This window comes from Sphaerodactylus townsendi, linkage group LG01 (assembly GCF_021028975.2).
Source record: "Sphaerodactylus townsendi isolate TG3544 linkage group LG01, MPM_Stown_v2.3, whole genome shotgun sequence".
NCBI lineage: Eukaryota > Metazoa > Chordata > Lepidosauria > Squamata > Sphaerodactylidae > Sphaerodactylus > Sphaerodactylus townsendi.
In genome coordinates this window covers 112,112,888-112,134,897 of record NC_059425.1, presented here as the reverse complement: position 1 = coordinate 112,134,897, position 22,010 = coordinate 112,112,888, and the positions used below count along the sequence as shown (strand labels likewise).

The following is a 22,010-nucleotide window of genomic DNA, read 5'->3' as shown; positions in this document are numbered from 1 at the left end:
GGATGGAATCCCATCCTACTTCCAGCTTGCTGAATAGCACAACCGCTATGTGACAAAGTAGATAGAAATAAATTTCACGGCATATTGAGAATTTCCAGTAGGTCACCAAGTAATAAATTCAGGTTTCTGAATCTCTGTAATAATTATATGTCATATTTCAGAGCAGTCGCAGGTTTGACATGGAAGTGACCTCATAATGTATCAACATTACAATATATACATTATATTTAAACATTACAATTAAACATTACAATATATACAAGACTGTACAGATGTGTTTATTCTTAACCCTTCGTAAGAACAAATAACATAATCTAGGAAACTGTTGGTGGGTTAGCAGTGCCCAATGAGGAGCCAACCCCTCCTGCCTTTCCTCCCCCCTTGGCTCCACATCACCAGCTTCTGCCTTGACCTCCTCCTCTTCTCGGACACTTGAATCAACATGCAAGGGTTAATGGAGGCCACTGAGAGGAGCAACCCATCCTGTTGCTCCTTTCCCCTTGGTGACCGGCTGGAAGTGAATGGCATTGGGCAATTGGCTGGAAGTGAGTTGTCACTGTGACTAGCCTTTTATATAATAGGATAACTCAATACCCATCAAATGGCTTTGGTATTGCTAACTACTTCATACTGAATTTTACAACCTGTGCATCATCGTGGCATTTTATTCACTTCAATTTGAAACACCACTGCAATCATTTTACAAACTGCCCTTAAATAATAAGGAAAAGTATTTTAGCTGTAGCACCGTCAGCAGAAGCTACAACAGGGTTCATTTTAGGTTCATTGTGTACGTGACCTTTTTAGCTTTTAAATCAAGTATTCACACGCTTCATCCCATAACATTCCTTACTTCCATTCTGTGAATTAATCTTAAACCTTTTATTGACAAAATTATTGATATAACAACTAACTAAGCATTTCTGTAGCAGCTTGCAAAATGTAATTACCTACTACAGTGGATGTAATACAGTTCTAGCCATGATGTCTCCAAACCATGCACACATATTTAAGAAGTGAGAAATCTGCTGGAATCAACTACAAAAAAAGGTCTAAGATTGTCTCTGTACTATACTCTGCAAACCTATCTGCTGTATGAACACATACAGCAGACATACCAATGTTCCCATGGACCAACCATGGCAAGACATGTATAACAAAGGCGTTGCAACATCTACACTTTAAAGCACTGTCCATTGTATCAAGAATTATTATCCACTCACACCAATCTGCACATCTCTAGAACTGGGTAAGGTTCAAATCTATGCAGTATGGTTGGATGGGGAATGAAGGAAAGCAGCAATAGCTCATGAATGCCAAGGGTTACCTTTGAGTGTTCCTGTTCCCTCCACTGAACGACCCTGAATAACCCAGACAAAAGCAACTACAATAGCACAAAGTGTTATGTCTTTTTGCAGTCTCTACCTTGCTTATATATCACCTGCTTCAAACCTTCCAGCAGCTAAATGATACTCCCAAGAATTCTGAAGGAAGCAGGCAAAACAGCACACATCCCAGCTGTGAATACTTTACGAGAGTTGGTCCCTTTGCATTGGTCCCAACATGACAGAATCCATGAACACAAAAGTGACATAAAAATCACAGCTTTCAGAAATAGCATTTTAATCTTCCTAGACTTAGTGCTGCACATCTGAAAGTCATTATTTTACCAGAAATAAAGAAAACCTTCAAAAAGAATTAATGTGGTATAGCAAAATCTTGCCAGCTCTGGAAAGCTAACCAGGGCTGGTACTTGGATGAGAGACCACTACAGTGGAAGGCAATGGCAAGCCACCTCTGCTTCTCAACTGCCTTTAAGCCCTTCGCTAGGGTCACCATGAGTCAGCTGCAACTTGATGGTTCATACATATGCCAAAGGGAACACGGAATGTTGACTGGAGCAGGAGTTGCCCGAGTACAAGGCATTCCCTCAAAGTTAAATGTTTATAGGGGTATAAACTGGCCAGCTCACATCTTTAGGGTAATCTTTTATTGCATTTATAAGGGGGTCGTCCTTTGACAAAACGAGGAGCAATATCACATTTGAAATAATGCGAGATGTTTTTCCTGAGCACCGGGGGTCTCTGATTTTTCTTACAGACTTGTGGATCTGATAATGATCAGCTGTCTTGCAAAAGATGTTTCCCTCCTACAAACTGCTTCAGCTTTGTGATCAAGAAATTTCCAACTTTGGGGGGAACAAATGTCCTTGCCTTTCTGTTTACATGGGTACCTGGAATCCAAAAATTTGCATTTTGTAGAAGTCTGGGGGATTAGATATGTAAGGAAGAAAATTGAGCAGGTTCAACTTGTTAGAAGAGTAGGATTAAAAACTCAGTTTGGCCTTGAGTCATTCTAAACACGACCAACCATTCCCTTAGGAGGCTTATAATGGTGTTGCTTTTGGTTAACCTAGTCGTATTTACCCAGAGTATTTGAGGCACAGTTTATTAAGAAGTCAGTATTTGTATGAAAATCCCAACATTAGAAAACCACCCTTGTTCTTTCTTTCATTCCATGAAGGAACTAAGTTACTGAAGCATTTATCCTCAGGTTTCCATCCCTTAACAGACTGCTGCTGCGGGGTCTGGGCCTGGGGAAAACCAAACTCCTTTTAAGGGAGTTGCCTGAATTTGTACATCTACTGATAATCAAAGAGCTTGGGTATATGAAATAACTATATAGCACACTACCTTCTAACTAAACCTTCAAAGAGAACCTTCCAGTCCCTGGAGCTGTTGCTTTTAAAGTCAACCTCAGTGAAATTTTCCCTCAAGCCCCTCGAACTGGGGAGGCCAAGAAGGTTAACATCAGGGCCCAGCAAAACAGTGGATCAGGTCAGATGCTCTGGAATCCCTTCTTTTCTCATGGGCATGGCCACACAGACAAAATAATGTCTGGGCCAACACAGTAGAGTTGATATAATTTCTTCACCGTGCCTAATATGAGCATGAAAGTAGTCTACTTGCTCCCTCCATTTGCCATCTTAAAGCAGTCCTGGTTCTTGTGGTCAAATTCAGTAGTTCAAAGATTGCTTCCACAGGGCCAGGCTACAGACAGGTTTTAGAAAGCCTGTAGAAAGCAGCTAAGTGGTGTCTACCTGAGTGCTTCATTGTGGTTGGCAAAATTAGTGCTATGGTACAAAATGCTTTACAGGTGCATTCTGAAATCTGGATAGGAAGGGGTGGGGTGCTCTAAGAAAGTATCTACACAAGAATTTACTATCATTCGAGCATTTCAAATCTTAAATATGGGCAGAAAATGAATTAGAAAATGAAGGCCACTGAATGCATGAAAAACCTGGGCTATGATGCTGCATTAACTAACATTTGCAGATTGTGATTGCAGTGAATGAGGGAGGGATGGGCAACAGCTACTGTGGAGATGGAATGATGAGGTTGCATCCCAGAGACTGGCACAGTATGAGAAAAACGCACTTCACTGGATGGAGTGGGTAATTTACAACCAAGAAAGAAAACATGTTAGTTCTTTGATGTGTTAACATCTCATGATTGGAGATATGGTGAAGCGGCAAGCTTGAACCAAAGAATCTGGCACCCAGACTGGCTAAGGCCCTAAGAGGAGTCTAGAACGGGGAGTTGTTCTTTTGCTTGGGGGGGGGTGCAGACAGTGATAGATGGAGATATTTACATGTGTTGATAGAGTGATACTGGAGGATACTTGTGGGCATGATCTGGAGGGGGGTGTACTATGCAACCAATGGCCAGCCTTCCTCCAAGGATGGACTACATGTTCAAGGATGGTAAACTTTGCCAGTGACCTTTATTTATGTTCTTTTTATTTTGCTAAGTTGTATCTAGATCTGATTTTTTTAGTTACTATGAGTAGTGCCCTGCAGTACTAAAGTTGTGCAATTAAATATTCTGCACACTCCCTCACTGACTGCCTTGATATAGCATGCTAATGTAAGATTTCCCTTAGGTGTCAAGTCCCCTGGGCATCAATAAGTGAGAGAGGGGGTAGTTTTCTAGGGTGGTAGCATGCCTCCAAAGGGGCAAGAGTGGCAAGAAACACCTTACTGCCTCAGCTGATAGGGAAGAAAGTCTGGGAAGAAAGCACTCTCTTCTTCAAAGAACAGCAAAGCAGTTATGCTACAGTGATCATTTTGTATGCTCACTAATTGTCAGAGTACTCACATGATCTCTAGACAAAACAGGCAGTGCTGTGCTTGTGCAGTCAGAATCTTCCAGCATCTTGTATCATACTGCAACTTAGATGCAGCAGCTACTGTAACTTCAGGCCTGCACCAGAGTTCATAATGCATTAGAAAATTCAGCTATGCTTGGAAATTCATGATTAGCCTTTTCTTGCGAATTATTAAATAATCAAATATTTGAAGTTGTTAGACAAGGACTTAGGTGAACTATTCTGTGTGAGCCTTGTGTCACTGCTTTAAAATTACTCTCAAACAATACAGGAGCCAAGATGATTAAAGGCCACTGATACATAGCAAAGCACCTTATTTGAAAACCAAGGGAAAAATTAATTAAAATAGCAAAAAAAAAACCCTATTCCAGATGCATTTAGACATATAGCATCCAATTATCCTTTTCATTTTCATTTACACTTCATGGGCGAGATCATTTATGATGTTTCAAGATAATGACCAGAAGGCACACAGAGAAAGATTTTTAGAAGTAACAAATTACCTACCATATTAGCATAAGCTTACAAGATCCCATCAACAAGTATTATGCATAAATATGAGGTAATTACATTTACAACAAGCGAGAATGTTTGATATGCTACCTTCTTCATTAGCAGCTGCCAAAAAACTTGGATTCCTAATTAAACAACCTGGTTGGCTTGCTTAAGTAGAGTAATTTAGAACCTCATAACAAACCAGGAATCATTGTGTTGCTAGAGCACCAACCAGTAGATTGCGCGTAAGCAACCCGGGATCTGCAGATGAATCTTTCATCGTCAAGTATTATTGCTTCTTACCACCAAACCATCCATCATGTTGCTGCGACAGCTTGGAATGATAGTGCTGGACCCTCACATTACTGCTCCTTGAACTCTGTCTCATCCATCTTTTGCATCACGCCTGATTTGCAGCTAAGTATCATCTCCCTGCTGCAAAACCAAGTGTGAACCCCATAATGCCTCTAACCCAGAGTGCCACTCTAATAGTAATTGATTTCTTTTTATTGCTATGCTCAGGGATTAGAAAGCCCATCTACGGTAACTGAGAGAGACGATCAAAAATGTCACTGCTCTACAGAATTCAGATATTGTTACTGGGAGGGGGAGTTGGGTTTCTTTCTATGGCATACTTAAAACATATATAATAATTCCAAGTTACAAACATAGTGCACAGACAGTATAATTTAAAGAAAATAGCTTTAGTTACCATACATAATACATAATATTTTAGGATTCCTCTGATGTAAGCAATTCATTTTGTCACTAGATGCTTAAATAGATACTTATATTGTTAAGAATAGATGTGCACATATCTTGCACATAGAAAAAAGGAACTTCTTATTAACCCTAGATTTATCTTCATTCAAACAGTCTCTGTTTCAAAACCTCAGTAGACCATAAACTAGGCCAGATTAAGTATTGTAATTCAGCTTCACCTGAATACTGCTATAAAAGTTTAATAAATCAAAATGATCAAAATGCCCCCAGTGGAAGGTAGGGATTTTGTTTTCAATTCAAACTCTATATAATTTATGGCTCCTCTGACATCTTGCATTTCCTAGCATCATAGCTGAATTCCAAACTGCTTCCCTTTTCATCTTTACTGTGCATTGGTCAACCAATCCAGCCATCAGATCAGCTCTCAACAATCCGGCACAACACAGAGATGTCAAACCATTTGTGTTCATCAGTGAGTGGCAAATAACAGTAACTTAAATAATCATTTTGAAACCGTCTGTGATGAACTAGCTAGTCAGAATGACTTTTATCATGCTTTTTCAAGATTTCATTTTCTAAACAAACACAACAGTAGAAAGAAATATTTTTTTTTAAAGGAACAAAATTTGTATTGCCGAAGGCTTTCACAGCAGAAATCCACTGGATGTTCTGGGTTTTCTGGGCTGTTTGGCCATGGTCTGGCAACCTCCATAGATGTAGAGGAGTAGCAAGGGGGGAAAACGCCCAGCGCACTGGTGCGTCCTCTGCTCCGGAACGCCCCGTCCCAGAACGCCCCTGCCACACCCCCACAGGGGCGCGTGCCCAGTGTGTTGTGCACCCCCCGTCCCCTTGGAGCTACGCTTCTGCATAGATGTGGGTAAAACGTTAGGAACAAAAATGACCAGACCACAGTCACACAATACGGAAAACCCACAACAGTCCAAGCAAAGTTTTCATGAAGTAAAACAGGTAGACCTGGAATTTAATATTAGTTCAGTGCCTTTATAAAATTCCTTAATTTCTCAGCAGATACTTCCAATCTTGGCAAGACTTACATGAATGGATACAAATTTCTAACCAACAGTCAGATTTCAGTTGAAATAAATGGCTTTAAATATATAATTTGCATCAAATCTGAATAGTTTTAGGAAACCTTCTTGATAGCTTTAGTGTCTCATTGAATCTGATCTGTTTTTTGAGGCATGGAGGTAACCATCTTCCTGCACAGCTTTCAGCATTAATTTTATCATATTAAAGTCTAAGGGACTTGGCAAAAAAGTAGTAGAGGTTGTCAAAACAGTTGAACACAAGTCTGAAAGACAACACTTGCAGACAATGTTTCCTGTAAGCTGTGCAGATGCATAGCCACCATATTGGTGCCATGTTGATAAGGGGCCAACCAGCAGGAGAAACTCTCCCAGATGGCTCAGTTCCACACAGAATCTGGGAAGTTCCACGCAGCACTGGGGAACAATTAGAGCAGTGATGGCAAACCTTTTCGAGACGGGCCCTTTCCGCATGGGCCAATAACAGTGCCCTAGGGACGGCAAAAACACCGTCCCTAGGGAGCTGTTCGCATGGGAGGTGCAGCTGCATCGCAGCTGCGCCGCCCACGCTCCCTCCCAGCGGCGCAAAGCTACTGTTTCCCAACCTCACTCCCTGAGCGAGGTTTTTGGGAAACAGCGGCTTCCAACCACTGCCGTGCAAACATGTGCACGTGTGCCCACAGAAAGGGCTCTGAGTGCCACCTCTGGCACCCATGCCATAGGTTCGCCATCACTGAATTAGAGGGACTATTGCTTGCAGACCAGTCTAAGCTCTTATCAGGTTCAACACAGCCATTCTAAAATTACAGACATTGTAATATAATGGCGTCTCAGGTCTTCACCCTTTCCTACCATTTCACCAAAGTGAATATAAAGCAACATCAGAACTGGCTGATTTCCCTCTATCAGAAAAAGAGGGAAATCAGCAGAGGTTCATAAATTATGTAAGGTCAGATGGTCAATGTCTTTTTACATGCTTCAGTCCACTGATCTCACACACAAACAATCAAATTTCTGCATAAGGACCATACCTCCCCCCAAAAAAAGAATATGAGTGTAAGGTAAGAATTCTTCAAACACACTAGTCCTGTGTCAAAGTCTCTTTATTCTCACCTTTGCTCATATTAAAGACTGAATCCAGTGAAACTCTACTGATGGACTCCCACACCTTCCTAATTTGTTCAGGCAGGGAAACCACTGTCTCAGAATTTTCCCTTCTTTTCCCTTCAGGAACTGAGGTGCTTTAGATATGGTAGTGTGTGGTGACATAAAAGCACTTTTCCTCAGCCCTCCAACTGACCCAGAAGGTGAAGGATGCCTGTTGTATTAACCTTCCTAGGTAAACCCCCTAGAAAGGCACATATAATAATGAGGCAAATCTAAACTTAAACTGAATCTAAGATTTATTTAACAGAGATGAGATGGGAAAGGGAGATAAATAGCTTGGATTGAAGAAATGGAGGCAGGCAGGGGAGATATATACACACTCACATACACATACAAAAGATCTTTGGCAGCAAATATGTACTACTTGGTTTTTTACTGGAACAGACTTAGTACATTTCAGTTTCAGTTAGCTTAGATGTTATTTATATCTCTCTATATAAAAAGCTAACAGTGTTTTTGTTCATGATAGTATAACTCAGTAACTGCTGGGCCAATTCCTCTGAAAATTCCCAGCCACTATAGTCAGCCAGGTGAGAGTGTTTTTAGATGTTCACATACCTGAAATTTCACACCTGGCCCAGGTAAAACGCCTTTTTCCTGGCACTCCATGGTGAAGGACATGCAGCTGCCTGTGTGTAACTGTCACCCTTAGAATGTTCGTGCTGCTTAGAATGTTCACTCAGATGGCCAGATATGAGCAGTGAAAACAGTACATAGGTAGTAACTCGAGTGGAAGTGAAACACACACACACACACACACACACACACGAGGGAGAGGGAAGGGAGGGAGAGGGAGGGGTGGCATGCAAGGGAAGAGAGGGAGGGAGAAGAAAGGGATGGAGGGGGAGGCATGCAAGGGAAGAGACGTGAGAGAGGGGAGAGAGTGAGGGGTGGCATGCAAGGGAGGGGAGGCAGGGGGCCTAGCATCTTGATATGACCCACCCACCCTAGCGTAGGGAAAGGGAAGGGAGGGGAGGGGTGGCATGAAAGGGAAGAGAAGTGAGGGAGGGAGGGAAGAGAGTGAGGGGCGACATGCAAGGGACGGGAGGGAGGGCCCAGGCACCCTACATTCCCTGAATACTACGGTTACAGTTAAGAAAACCAGGCACGCATTATTCAGGAGTAAGCTCGGTACAGCAACCATGACATACTTTAAATGGCTGCGTCGCACCCCTCAGAGGGTTTCCTCAGAAGCGACACCCATTGCCACCAACCAAACTTACTCCCAGGTAAAGGATCATGGCCAGCCAGCCTAGATGTGTGGGAGGAGTGCCTTTCCATCCCCCCCAAGGACAGCGGGCCCACACATCAATGACATCGCACAGTATCAGGCTGCGTGTTTGCATGAGTACGTACTGCTGGCCCCTGCAATTGATTTGCTGCTACTGTTCCTTTCCCATCTCACCACAATAAGCACAGCAACGCGTGGCTGGGACCCGCTAGTTGCTTATATGTTTCTAGATGGTACAGTTACTTATATTTAAGATGGTACTGGCTAATGGACAGTACACCCTCAGGATCTAACACAGGCTGGCACCATACTCAGTAGCCTCACAAGCATCCCCCTGGTAGAACCCCCCAAATAAACACCAAACACTCTCCTGAAAGGAAAATAAAGCAAAACCCAATACTACAGACTAACTGGTACTCAGACATTTTTCTTTCCTCTTCCTGGAAGAAATATCCCTCCCTGGTTTATATGGTCCTTGTAGAAATACACTCTTCCATCTTCAGCTTAGCCCTCAATACCCGCCCCCCATTTGTTCTCTCTGAGTTTGTTATTGCTTTCACACAGCTCACAGGCTGATATCAGTAGAACCAATGACACACCTTGACTGAATTACTCTCTACAGAGATGTTATGGTTTTAAACACAGTTAAGGCAGATAGCTGTTAACTCCAGGAACTCAAGGTCTAAAAGCCTCTCAAATTGTTCTTTTCAGGGAGTTAACCTCCTCCCTCTGTGCATCATCAAGCTATTAGGACAATAAAAGTGCAGGATACTACAGCCAATCAGGGGGCTTCTCTTGTTCCTAAGGTTTATTTCTCACTCTGAAAGATAAACAATAATGGCTGCAGACAATAATGATAAACAATAATGGCCTGCACTTTATAATCACCTTTTCCTCTGCAGTCCATCACACCCTGTCTGCTTCTCTGAAATGATGACTCATTCCCACAACATGATGTAATGCTCTGTGTGATGCATCTCTCCAACCACTGATTCATATTTTTATTTACTTCATTTATACCCTTCCTTTTGATGGAATGGTATCCAAAGCAACTGATATCAGCATTCTAAGCAACCCATTCCAGGACCTTCTCCTCCAAGGAGAGAAAGTTTGTGTTCCATATTTTTTATTCATAATGTTGTGTCCATTTCTTCTGCTGCTCATGTGTATGTGTGCACATGTAGGCACATGTATGTGAAGAATGATAAAGAACCAAACAACTTTGCTCTTAACCATTATAAAGTATAACTATCATTTTCAAAGGTCACTCAGACGGATTACGCATGGACCAAAAACAGCAGTGTGAAAACAGTGTAAACCTTTTTACACTGTTTTAAACCATTTTACACCGGTTTCACACCATTGTTTTTGGCCCATGCAAAATCTGCCTCAGTCTCTGGCTCCCTGTTGCAAGAAATTAAGGTACATTTAAGGTACAATGAATTAAGGTACATCTAGTACATTTTAATATTACCTCTTCTTCAAGGAGTGCATAAAATATGGTAAAAGGTAAGGTTACCACTCACTTTTTGTGAATGCTGATGGTATATTTCGCTAGTCAATGCTTGCTGGCAGCGCTAAGTGACCCACAGGTTTGACTCAGCATAGCGAATTCTGCTTTCACAACATTCACTGTTTTGTACTGCTTTACTAAATGGACTGCAGTCAGAGAAGGGGTTGGATTCTGATGCAGATCCCCTTGCATCATTTCTCAGGGTCCTCATCCTCCAAGAACACCAAGTGGTAGAGATCATTGGGTTGCAGTAGGTGGGGGAGTCAGTAAAGTTCCATTGTCATTGTAAAATTTAGTCTGGATGCAGTCCAAGATATAGAGTGCACTGAGGGTAAAAAAAATGCATTCAAAATTTTCCTACCTCTCATAAGTTTGCTAAGGGTATATTGTGTAACTCTGCATCTGATCTGAGATTTCAAACTACTTCCAAAGTGGATGGAATAAAATAAACACTACTTGCTCCATTCTATCATTATAGTTTCCATACTTTCCTAACGATGCTGGTATTGATTTCATTACAAAACAGGACTAAGGCAGATTCCACATGAGCAAAAAGTAGTGGTGTGAAAACGGTGTGAAAACGGTGTAAAAGGATTTAAAAACGTGTAAAAGGGTTTGCACCATTTTCACACTGTTTTTACACCGCTGTTTTTGGCCCAGGCAGAATCCGTCTAAGAGCCAATGTGAGGTTGTGATTAGTGTTGAACTAGGAGGCCCAGGTTTAAATTCCCACTCTGCCATAAAGCTCACTGTAACCATGGGCCAGTCTAACGTTCTCACTCTAGCTTATCTGACAGGATTGTTGTGAGAATAAAAAAACATAATCACGCAAGCTGTCCTGAACTCTTTGGAAGAAAAGGGGAATAAAATGTGATTGATTGAGAGATACCGTATCACTTTTCTTTTAAGGATCTTGGCAATACTACATAACATTAGCAGAACTCGGCCAATAATGTCTGTCATACATCTCAAAAACTGAAGGAATATTGAAGTGATTTTTCAGTTAGATTTTTTTATCTGAATCTACACAGAGCTAATCATATTGTTCAGGAAGCAAGGATGGGGTCAGGCACTATTTACCCAAATACCTAAGAGTGACAGCTGCACCATGGAAACCAATTTAAATCAATACTGCTCAGCCCAAGCCACAGGCTTCCTGCACAGCATTACTGAGATCACTATTTCCCCTGTAAACATACATATGAATGCTGTATAGGATCTTCTGTCTTGTGAAGGGAACAGGGGGAGATTCCTGATGTAGATAACTAATGCAATAACATTAAGAAACCTTACATCCGATCAAAATCTAGATATCCCCTAACAACAATCAAAACGTTCTCTGAAGCTTTTCATTCAAGTCACAAAGAAATATGCAACAATAAAAAAACTTATCTGAACAGCGCAATATTTTCATTTAAAAATTTCTAGGCTTCCTTCTTGCCATCCTCAGGGAGATTGACCAATTATAACTGTTAACTGTATGGCTTCCACAGGCAATCAAATATCGCTAGTTTTAATACTTTTCAGTAGCAGCTGCTGTTATTCATCTCTCATTCAATAATTACCAATGTTGTCAAAATTTGTCTCCTACAAGCTGAAGATAGTCTCATTACTCAAAACGATATGGAAAAAATAGTCAAGATATGACAAAGTAGATTTCGTTTCACTGTAACTTTTTTCATATTCCTGCGGGTGTGGGAACACACAGATCGATATTCTTCAGCATGAGCACTCCACACTGAAATTTTCATTTGTTCCAAACAGCAACAAAAAGACCTTAAGCATGCCATGTCACTTTCGGTTTAGAAGGAAATGCACTAATAAACTCTTACCCCTGGGTCATCTTTGACAATGGGCGATACTATGCCAGCTCTTATTAAAGGCAATTCATATCAGTGGCCCAAAAATTTCCTTTAAAATTACCATCTTTTGTATCCATGTAGCAGGATGTCAGCTTTAAAGTGCCACTGAGATATAGGACCTGTCACTATAGTTAATTTTCAGTACAGTTTTAACACCAGGGTAGCTCATCCCCCAGGGTACCTTTTTGACTAACGAGGTTTATTTGGTGGGTATCCAGACAAACAAGAAAACATTAGTATTGCTTTTCAAACAGAACAAGGAGCAGTGAACTCTATGCATGCAAGCTTTAAACTGATATCCAAAGTACTAGATAGGAATTCGGCACATCAGGGGAAAGTATCAGATTGGGGGGAATGGGGGACCAGATATCTTTGGAAGGAATTCACTGCCAGAAACTATTTTTCCTCCCCCACAACTTATATTCCCCCTCCCCCACAAAAAAGTAAAAGAACATAAGAACTAGCCTGCTGGATCAGACCAGAGTCCATCTAGCCCAGCACTCTGCTACTCGCAGTGGCCCACCAGGTGCCTTTGGGAGCTCACATGCAGGAGGTGAAAGCAATGGCCTTCTGCTGCTGCTGCTCCTGAGCACCTGGTCTGCTAAGGCATTTGCAATCTGAGATCAAGGAGGATCAAGATTGGTAGCCACAGATTGACTTCTCCTCCATAAATCTGTCCAAGCCCTTTTTAAAGCTATCCAGGTTAGTGGTCATCACCTCCTCCTGTGGCAGCATATTCCAAACACCAATCACACGTTGCGTGAAGAAGTGTTTCCTTTTATTAGTCCTAATTCTTCCCCCCCTGCATTTTCAATGAATGCCCCCTGGTTCTAGTATCGTGAGAAAGAGAGAAAAATGTCTCTCTGTCAACATTTTCTACCCCATGCATAATTTTATAGACTTCAATCATATCCCCTGTCAGACGTCTCCTCTCCAAACTAAAGAGTCCCAAATGCTGCAGCCTCTCCTCATAAGGAAGGTGCTCCAATCCTTCAATCATCCTCGTTGCCCTTCTCTGCACTTTTTCTATCTCTTCGATATCCTTTTTGAGATGTGGCGACCAGAACTGAACACAGTACTCCAAGTGCGGTCGCACCACAGCTTTAAATAAGGGCATGACAATCCTTGCAGTTTTATTATCAACTCCTTTCCTAATTATCCCCAGCATAGAGTTTGCTACTGACTACAATCATGACTCATGGAAGCACAGATGCAAGGATCAAACTTTCATCTCAATCAAGAATTTTAATGTTGTATGTTTAAACATTACTAGAGCATTATTCATTTTAGGCAGATTTTGACAGAGTTGGAAGCTAAGCAGAGTCCATTAATGGGAGACCATTAAGGAAGCTTGTGGTGACTTATGCAGAGGGGGCCAATGGCAAATCAGAACACCTCTGCTTGCCTTGAAAACTTCCTGGTCCTGGGGTTGACATTGTTGTTGTTACATTTCTCTTCAGTGTGTGGATGCACACAGATGCACAACAATCAGAAATAATAGCAATAAACAGGTGGCTTAATCCTTGTAAAAATTATTGATACCTTTAAATCCCTTCTACTAAACTGGTACTAGGATTGTATGGGAGATTAGAAAGCTGCTTGACAAGAACAATGAAGGTTTTTAAGGGAGGTTCCCTTTGAGGTCTCACTGAATTTCTCCACGAATGCTAGACAGCTAAATAGTTTAATACTTTTAATTTAACTCTGATGTATTTCAGAAACTTTTTTCAAAGTAACAAAGGAACATTTCAAAGGAAAACATAGAAGTTAATAACTTATTTTAAAAGTAAACTAACATTCTAGTAAGATTTTCATTTATATTAACTTAAAGGTAAATGAAAATGCAACAAGATATTTAATTATTATTTACAGTGCACTCCAAAGGGGGGGGGGTGAAAGTGCTGTGGAGGCAGTGTTAACCCACCACCACCATCCCCACATTGCCGTTTCTCACCACACCACACCACAGTGCCATCTTTATTGTCCTTTGCCAGTGTAAATGCTCCTTTTGCCGGGGAAAGTGACGTCGCCTTCCTTATACAGGGGCGACCGCATCGGCAGATCACAGGTAGACAAGGTCCAGTAGGGATAGCAACCCCTTCATCAGTGACAGCAATGGACACAGTCATGTTCCTCAGGGGACCACACCCCAGCCAACCAGTAGAGCCGAGCCATTGAGTTGCCTGGTGGCAGCATCGTAAAAGATCCTATATCTGCTCCCTGGCAAGATGGCACTGGAGGTCCTGCAATGCGACCAGTTCCTTGGGCCCCTCCTCCACCTTCTCACCACTGCCCCATGGATCCTCCCGGGGCCAGGGAAAAAGGGGAAGGCACTAAAGCACCATAATTTTATGAAATATTGAACACAAGGCAAACTATTTCAACACCAGCTCTGATTGCTATCCCCAATGGCTGCCAGTGTTGTGGAGGCAACTCAAATGCCTCTTGAGTTGTTCAAAAGCATATCCAATGATAATTCAGGTCTTGCCATAGGCCTGATTGTGGATAGCTCTATTCTTGGGCTAGTTACAGCTGTAGGGGGTGGACAGGTATGGCGTGAGCGGGTAACCACCTTCAGCTGTTGAGTGTGGGTGTGGAAGCATGTCAGTTGGGGTCCCAGGAATTTCCCCCAAACTCTAGCCCCCAACTCACCTAGGAGCTACATCTTGTCCTCTGGCCACTGCAGCAGAAACAGTCTGAGGCCAGAGGCAGTGACTATTTGTGCATTGTGAACACTTCCAGGGAATTTCATCATGAACTCAGAGAAAATGCCATGGCAGTCATAGGATACCTACGCACTGATGCTGGAGAAATGGTGCTGATCTTGGTACACCTTGAAATTCTTGTGAGAGGCTGTCAGGACGCTATGGGTACAGTGCACAGTGCCAACCACATTTTGGAAGTGACAGTGAATTCTTTCTATATTGAGGCCAGCTCATCCTCCTCCACTGATAAGCAGACATGATCACGGATGTTTCTGTGAAGACCTGGGCTGTCCCCAGAGCTGTTTCTGCTAATACGCCCAGATGGAATCAGAGTGTCACAGCTGTGGTTTTTGATGCCTTGATGGTTAGATCCTAGCACGCAGGAATGGGGGGGGGGGGGAGGTTGTTGATGGTTCTGAGGTCTCAGCAGGGTGCGTTATGATGTTCCATCCCTTTGGCAGATATGGCTCCCATTTCCCAGGAGTTCAAACCTGCTGTCATTGAACACCTGTGCACACTTTCCCTCAGCTGAACGAAGCACCATACCCAAGATTGTTGTTCTGCAGTCGCTCAGCATCACCGGGTTGCATAAGTCTACTGGTGTATTCATCACAGATTCCACATTATCAGATAGTGGCACCATCAACAGCATTGGCCCCTGGCCTGGGTCATGAGCACAAGGCTTGTACTCCACCCATCCTCAGATGCTGTTATCTATTTGGTAGCCATCAAGCAGGAGTGCCTGCAGGAGCACCGTGAGTGGCTGGAGCCCACTCATGGGCAGATCGCTGAATGGTCTGTGGTCTGCTGACCACTTTATCAAGGCCTCTGGCCACCTTGAGTCTTTTTTCTCCATGGTACGGGTATTGCTGAAAGGCAGGCATGGATGGAGGGGTTCCTGGACGACTTGTCCTACTCCCTGTGGTCCCCTGCAGCAGGGCTGGCTTCATCAGCGTGACTACCCCCAAGTGGCAGGGACACTGCTGGCCCTCTGCCACTGACCCAATACTTTGCCCCCAGCTTCCCCTTTGGGAATGTATGGGTTGTCCCTCCTTCAGCCCACTTTTGTTTGATCCTGACTCTGGCCTGGCTTTTGCATTTTGCTCTTCCCCCCTTCCTCTGACTCTGCTAGCTTTCAGCCAACCTTTCAGTCACAGCCCCAGCCTCAGCTCCAACTTTACCCCCTCCATGTCAGCACTCCTGTACCACCAACCCTTTTTTCCAGCTTGTCTTTTTTCACTGCCATCTCAAGAATGGCTCTTATGGAGTGGATCAGTGGCACTGTTGGGGGACTGTCCCTGTATGTGGCACTGCTGCTCCCACCCCCAAAAAGCACTGTTAAAGAGTCAACTTTTGTAGAAATCAGCCATACATTTTCATCTTTTTAAGGATTTCTGTCCTTGCATGGTGGATTCATCCTCGTTTTATATCATTTTTGATTCAGCATGTAGTAAAATACACTGAAGTCATGGTTAGGTATTAATCTCACAAATGTGGTTTTCGGAAGGAAAAAAATATTATAGTATTACCTCGAACAATAAGTTGAGCAAAGTTAGAGACTCCAGATCCTCTCTCAGACTGAGTAACACAGCGATACAGATCTTGATCCATTTTTGTCACTTCTTTAAGTTTAAAAGTAGCAGCAAATCGCCTATGGTTTATATTTTTAGTTTGAGCCACTGGAATATCTTCTCCATTTCGTCTCTGGAAAGAAAGGAACCCAAACCAATGATTTAAAAACGTATTTCTGGTCATATAACAATTTCAGCAAGTTATCAATATTAAATGAACAGCACTGACCCCTCCATATTCTCCATCCCCCAACAGCATTTATAGATCACCACCCCGCTCCAAAAAACAAACAAACTGATTTTGAAGATCATAAGGCTTTCATGAACAGAAGCCATGACAGTCAGGGATGACAGTGAGAAGGGGGATTCAGCTGAAATCACTTCTTCCTCACAGAGCCCTGAAAGTACCATAAGGACAGCAGGAAGATGCAGGCAGCTTGTGCCTTCTCATGGTAAAAGTGACTTTTTGTCCACTCTCATTGCACAAACTCTAGCACCAGCTTTTGGGAGTTTAAAAAGATTTCTATGTGAAGGACAGCAGCAGCATATTGCACTGGCAGGTGCATTTCAGCCTACATTCAGATCTCTCAGAGTACTCAGTTTGCTGCTGTGCTCAGACACACTCCCTCTCCTTATGCATGGAGAGCAACTGAAGGCTTCTTGGTTTGGGGAGTTTGGGGATCAAAAACCAATTTGCCTTTGTGTCATGATGCAGGTACCTGGGTAAACTGAAGTTCCTTCCTTCCCATAAACAGGATTTTAAATTGGAATCAATCTTCATTCAAATGTCACCTAATACAACTCTTCTCTTGATAAAGAACCATATTCCTTATTTTTTCCAGAACTTTCCCCAAAAGATACAGAAGTACTAGTAAGGCACTAGTTGTAAGGAATTCCATAGAAGCAGAAATAAAAGGCTTTTTGGGTGTAAAAGACCGTTTATTAAGACATCTTAGAAAGCTCACGTACACGCAGTGGCAGGAATGGCATTTCCCGCCAGAAGCACAGGTTATAACTCTATCCATCCCATCCCCCACCCGGCTTCCCATGGGAACGGAGGTCTCATCTCCTCGCAGAGATAAGGTCTCCGGGCCAGATACCCGTCACCGGCTGTGGAATGTAGTCAAGGCCAAGCAGCCAATTCGCCATCAACACCACTGATCCTCTTTACACTCTGCCTCTTAAAAGACTCGGGTTTGTGCGGAAAGGCTGATGGAAAGCAGAAATGAGGGCTGGGCCAATATTTTCTCGAATAGACCCATTGATTATACCCAGAGAATACCCACCCACTTAGACCAACATTGTAAGCCGCTATGATTAAAGCGAGAGTCCGGTGGATGGCATCAATTTCGTGAATGCTTGTGGCCACTAATACCAGTGGGCTCCTCCGCTGGTCGCCAGGCATCGGAAACGGGAGCCTATAAACTGGAATGGAAGACAGGATGGATGTTACTAAGATGAATTAGGCAAGTCCAATCGGCAGTGACATCATCATTAATTACTTTGGTAATCTGAAAAGGTCCACAAATCTTTTGCCCAATTTGAAAATTTATGCACGCCTCTGAGATTCTTAGACAAATACACCTGTGCTCTACACGAGGGAAACTGAAGCGGTGCTTATCTGCTTTGAAGCTTTGGGAGTCCTTGGCCTGCTGTAAAGCAGTCTGACCATTTTTTCCCACCCTCGGCCAGATGAAACCATTGCTGAAACTCCGTATCCACGTTCCGCGAGGTAGTTGCGTAACGGAGTGGGAAGGAGCCACTAGACACAATTTCGGCAGTTTTTTTTGTACTGCTGTGAACCGTATTGTTATAGGCGATTCTGCAAACGTGGATCAGCTCGCACCAGCGAATTGTCTGCGGTAATTGGTGTAACAACGTGAAATACTGCTCCAGGGTTCTTTGTTCGCTCTCTGACTCACCGCTACTTCAGACGTAGGGCGGCACCGGGCGCCCTCAATAACCCTAGAAAACTTTCCAGAACTTAGAAATGAATTGGGGCTCATGGGTCGGAGACCACCTTAACGTAGCGGAGGTAGACGATAAACATGCTGGAATGAATAGACGCGCTAACTTAGGAGCGGAGGGGATGGAAGTACAAAGTGATGAAATGGCTCGTTTTGTGAAAATAAGTCCACTACTCACCTGACAAGACCGCGGTTAAGGCGACTTCTGGCAAATCTGTAATAAAATCCATGGAGATGACTTCCCAAGGGCGGAGGCCACCGAGAGGTTTCAATAGGCCATGGGTTTTCCTCTGAACGCTTGGCTTCCGCCAGACAAACAGAGCAACCTTTAATATATGTCTCTTACCGTCTCATGATTACCACCAAAGTCTTCGCCAAATGTAGAGTTTTGAGAAAGCCAAAATGTCCAGCTGAGCGGCACGCGACAGGCCTCGGTGAACCTGCTTACGGAGGGAGGCATCGCACTAACATTCCCCGCCGCCAAAACACCATTCTCCAAACGCACTGGGAGTCACCTTCTCCGCCGTGGCTCAGGCAGCCCCACCTCCTCGAAGCTCCTCCGTGAGGGAAAGGGAGAGACCAGGCTGGGAATGCATGGAGGAGGAGGGGTGGACGCCTGAGATCGGGTGACAGCTAGCCCTAATTGGGAGGGGGGAGAGAATAGTGCGGAATGTCCTGCAGAAGGCAGCTCCACCTCCTCCTCGGCAGGCTACGCATCAGCCAGTTTATTGGTGTTTCCGGGGAAAAATGTACCGGAAAGAGAAACGAAAAGAAATCGCCCAACGGTTGCTTCACGACAGCCTCGAGGGGTGGAGAGGGCTGCCAGTTCTTGTGATCCGACCAAACTTGAAAGGGGTGTTTAGCCTCTTCCAGCCAGTGCATGCCGCGGAGAGTGCTACTTTGATGGCCGCGCAGTCTCTTTATCCCCTCATAGTCCAGTTGAGCTCAGCACTGAGAATTTCTTTGATAACAAGCACGAAATCAGCCTCTACCATCTTTATTTTTTCTGCAACAGGGCTGCCCTGCTTTGTCCCAGGCATCCACGCGGAACTACAAATGGGAGATCCGGATCAGGGTGCTTCAGATAGGTTCGGGTGGTAAAAGCTGATTTTAGCTGAAAGGTCTGACATTCTTTAATTCAGGAAAGGGGCCCCGGTTTGGCAGTCAATGGATCTTTACCCTAGTGTAAGAGGTCTGTAGAGTGGGAGAGTCAGTTCAGCTTAATTGGGGTAGCAAGTCACCATAGAAATTAGCAAAAAACCCAGAAAGATTGGAGCTCCTTCGTTGGTAGGGCAGGCCACCGGAGGACTGCATCAATCTTAGCAGGATCCATTCATGGAGGCCCTCGGGCGATCCGTAACCCAAATAGTCAATAGAGGTTTGGGTGGAAACAGCATTTCGAAGTTTGGCAAAGAGGGAGTTGTTGAGCAATGTCAATACTTCCAACCACGTTTACATGCTCTTCCATGGTTTCCAGGAATAAATCAAAACGCCATCTAAGTACACCACTACTCCTTGTAATAATAATAAATCATGGAGAACTTCGTTGATAAGGCCATAAAGTTCAAATTTTACCAACTAATGGCATTATTGGCATTCAAACTGTCCAAACTTTGTGTTAAATGCAGTCACGTTCATAGCCTTCAGCAATTCTGACCCCGTAGTAGTTTCAAGTCCAACTTAGTAAAGATGCCCTTTGCCCAATGCGCCTAAAAAAAGGTCCTTGATCAAAGGCAAAGGGTATTTACTGGACAGGAGACTGCATTGAGATCTCGCCGTAATCTGTGCAGAGCCAGAAAGACCCATCTTTTTTTTTTTTACAAACAATACAGGAGCAGCATGTGTGTGCGTTTGGTAGCTCACGACAACCACGAAGCCAGGTTCTTGTCTAAGAAGGCACGCAAGTTCCTTCTCCTCATTGGGACTCATAATGTGATTCTACCCTTGGGCAGTTGCCTCTGGCTGTATTACTGATTCGTCAGGTTCCCATGGGGTGGCAACTGATCGCATTCCTTGCTCCTGAAATACTCTTGGCTAGATCTTGGTACGTGGATGCCGGTAGAATCGAGCAATCGCTGATGAAGCCAGGGTGTGTCAGGAGAAGTCGAGTTTTCCCCTAATTCATGTGTTCCCCGCAGGGAGGGTCAGTGAATTCCAAGATCCTTTCTTTCCAAAGGAATTTTGGTTCATGTAACAACAACCATGGCATGCCCAGAACTATGATGCGTTTCCATTACCGGCGCTCGAATAAACTAATTTTCCCAATGGTCGGGCGAGCGGAGGAGAACCGGTTATGCTTTGAACTGGCCGTCCTTCGCTTCCCCGAGTGACCGTCAGCCCATTTGGGTGAATAGTATGGGCTTCAGCCAGAATTTGGTCTAGACCCAGTTCCTCCGCCACCCAACGAGATTACAAATGGGAGCAGCCAGAATCTACAAGGGCTGAGGCAAGCTATAATACTATATACGCATGGGGTTGGCTAGAAACTAGATTTGTGATGGGGCCGCCTTCACTCACCGCCGCCTGAGCTTCCAACCCGTCCATGGGGCTGAAGAAAGGCACACAGCCGTTTCCCACCCTGGGTCGCCTTCAATAACTGCCTTGAACGGTTAAAGTGCCCGATTTGGCGTAGGCTGGGTGACGGGGTGCTGCTGCGAGTCGGAGCGGTTATTTCTGCTTTTTCGGCAGTTACGGCTAGATGACCTGGTCCTCCCAGGTAAAGACACAATCCCAGCCGGCGCATCGGCCGGAGGTGGTCTCGTAGGGCGAAGCAGTTTGGCTTGGTGGTCGAGTAGTGGTCAGTGGGCGGTTTTGGGCGCATGCCCGCACGGGCTACGTGATCTCCCAAACGACGCCATTTGGGATCCCAATTGACCAATCAGCAATAGCGGGGATCCGAATTAAAACACCGCTTCACGCAACTTGCCGCCGACAGCATCCGAGAAGTATTCGGTGATTATACCAGGCCACTCAGGGAGGGAGTCGAAAGCAGCCACGCGACGCAAATTCACGGGCAAATTCTGCAAACGAAGCCGTTGCCTTGCTGGATGATTTGATGGTGCGGATAGCTTCATTTTCAGCACCCGGATCTTGAAGCAGCCCTTGAGAATGGGCACCGTATGCAGCATCCTCATCTTGCAGGTTCAAAAGAGTCACAAACCAGTCGGGCTGCCCCATCCAGGACTGGAGCCGATGTCCCGACATTTTCGCCAGACCGTATAAATCGTCATAGTCCTCCATGTGGGCATCGAAAGGTAAGATGAAGTGCAGGGAAGTTTGAAGCGGTCCCATCAAACGGGCAGGTATTGAGGCCTGTGGTATCCCTTCCATCGCTCCCCTTACCAAGTATGTGGTTGCGCAGGTTGAGGCAGCTGCTGGCGCAGGGGCTGGAATCGGTGGAGGTGGAGGCGGCTCAACGCCGGTATCATTGGCGCTCTGGTGGAGCCGGTCCTGAAGGTAGGACCCAGCAGCTGCCGCCTCTGGCCGCTGTACCAGTGACAGCGACTCCAACTGTCCTGTTCTGCTGCTTCTTCAGTTCCTCTCCAAGGCAGCCAGCCTCTCCC

The 22,010-nt window shown here is 44.2% G+C and overlaps 1 protein-coding gene across 18 annotated transcripts in view; it reads right to left on the bottom strand.

Moving 5' to 3' along the window:
• The window catches only part of PTPRK (protein tyrosine phosphatase receptor type K), a 482,195-nt gene that overhangs the window by 190,097 nt on the left and 270,088 nt on the right, over positions 1 to 22,010 (bottom strand). For all 18 annotated transcript variants that reach the window (XM_048491075.1, XM_048490937.1, XM_048490928.1 and 15 more), the window contains exon 6: positions 16,439 to 16,613. In XM_048491075.1, coding sequence (XP_048347032.1) covers positions 16,439 to 16,613 — 175 coding nt within the window. The remainder of the gene's footprint in view (positions 1 to 16,438; positions 16,614 to 22,010) is intronic.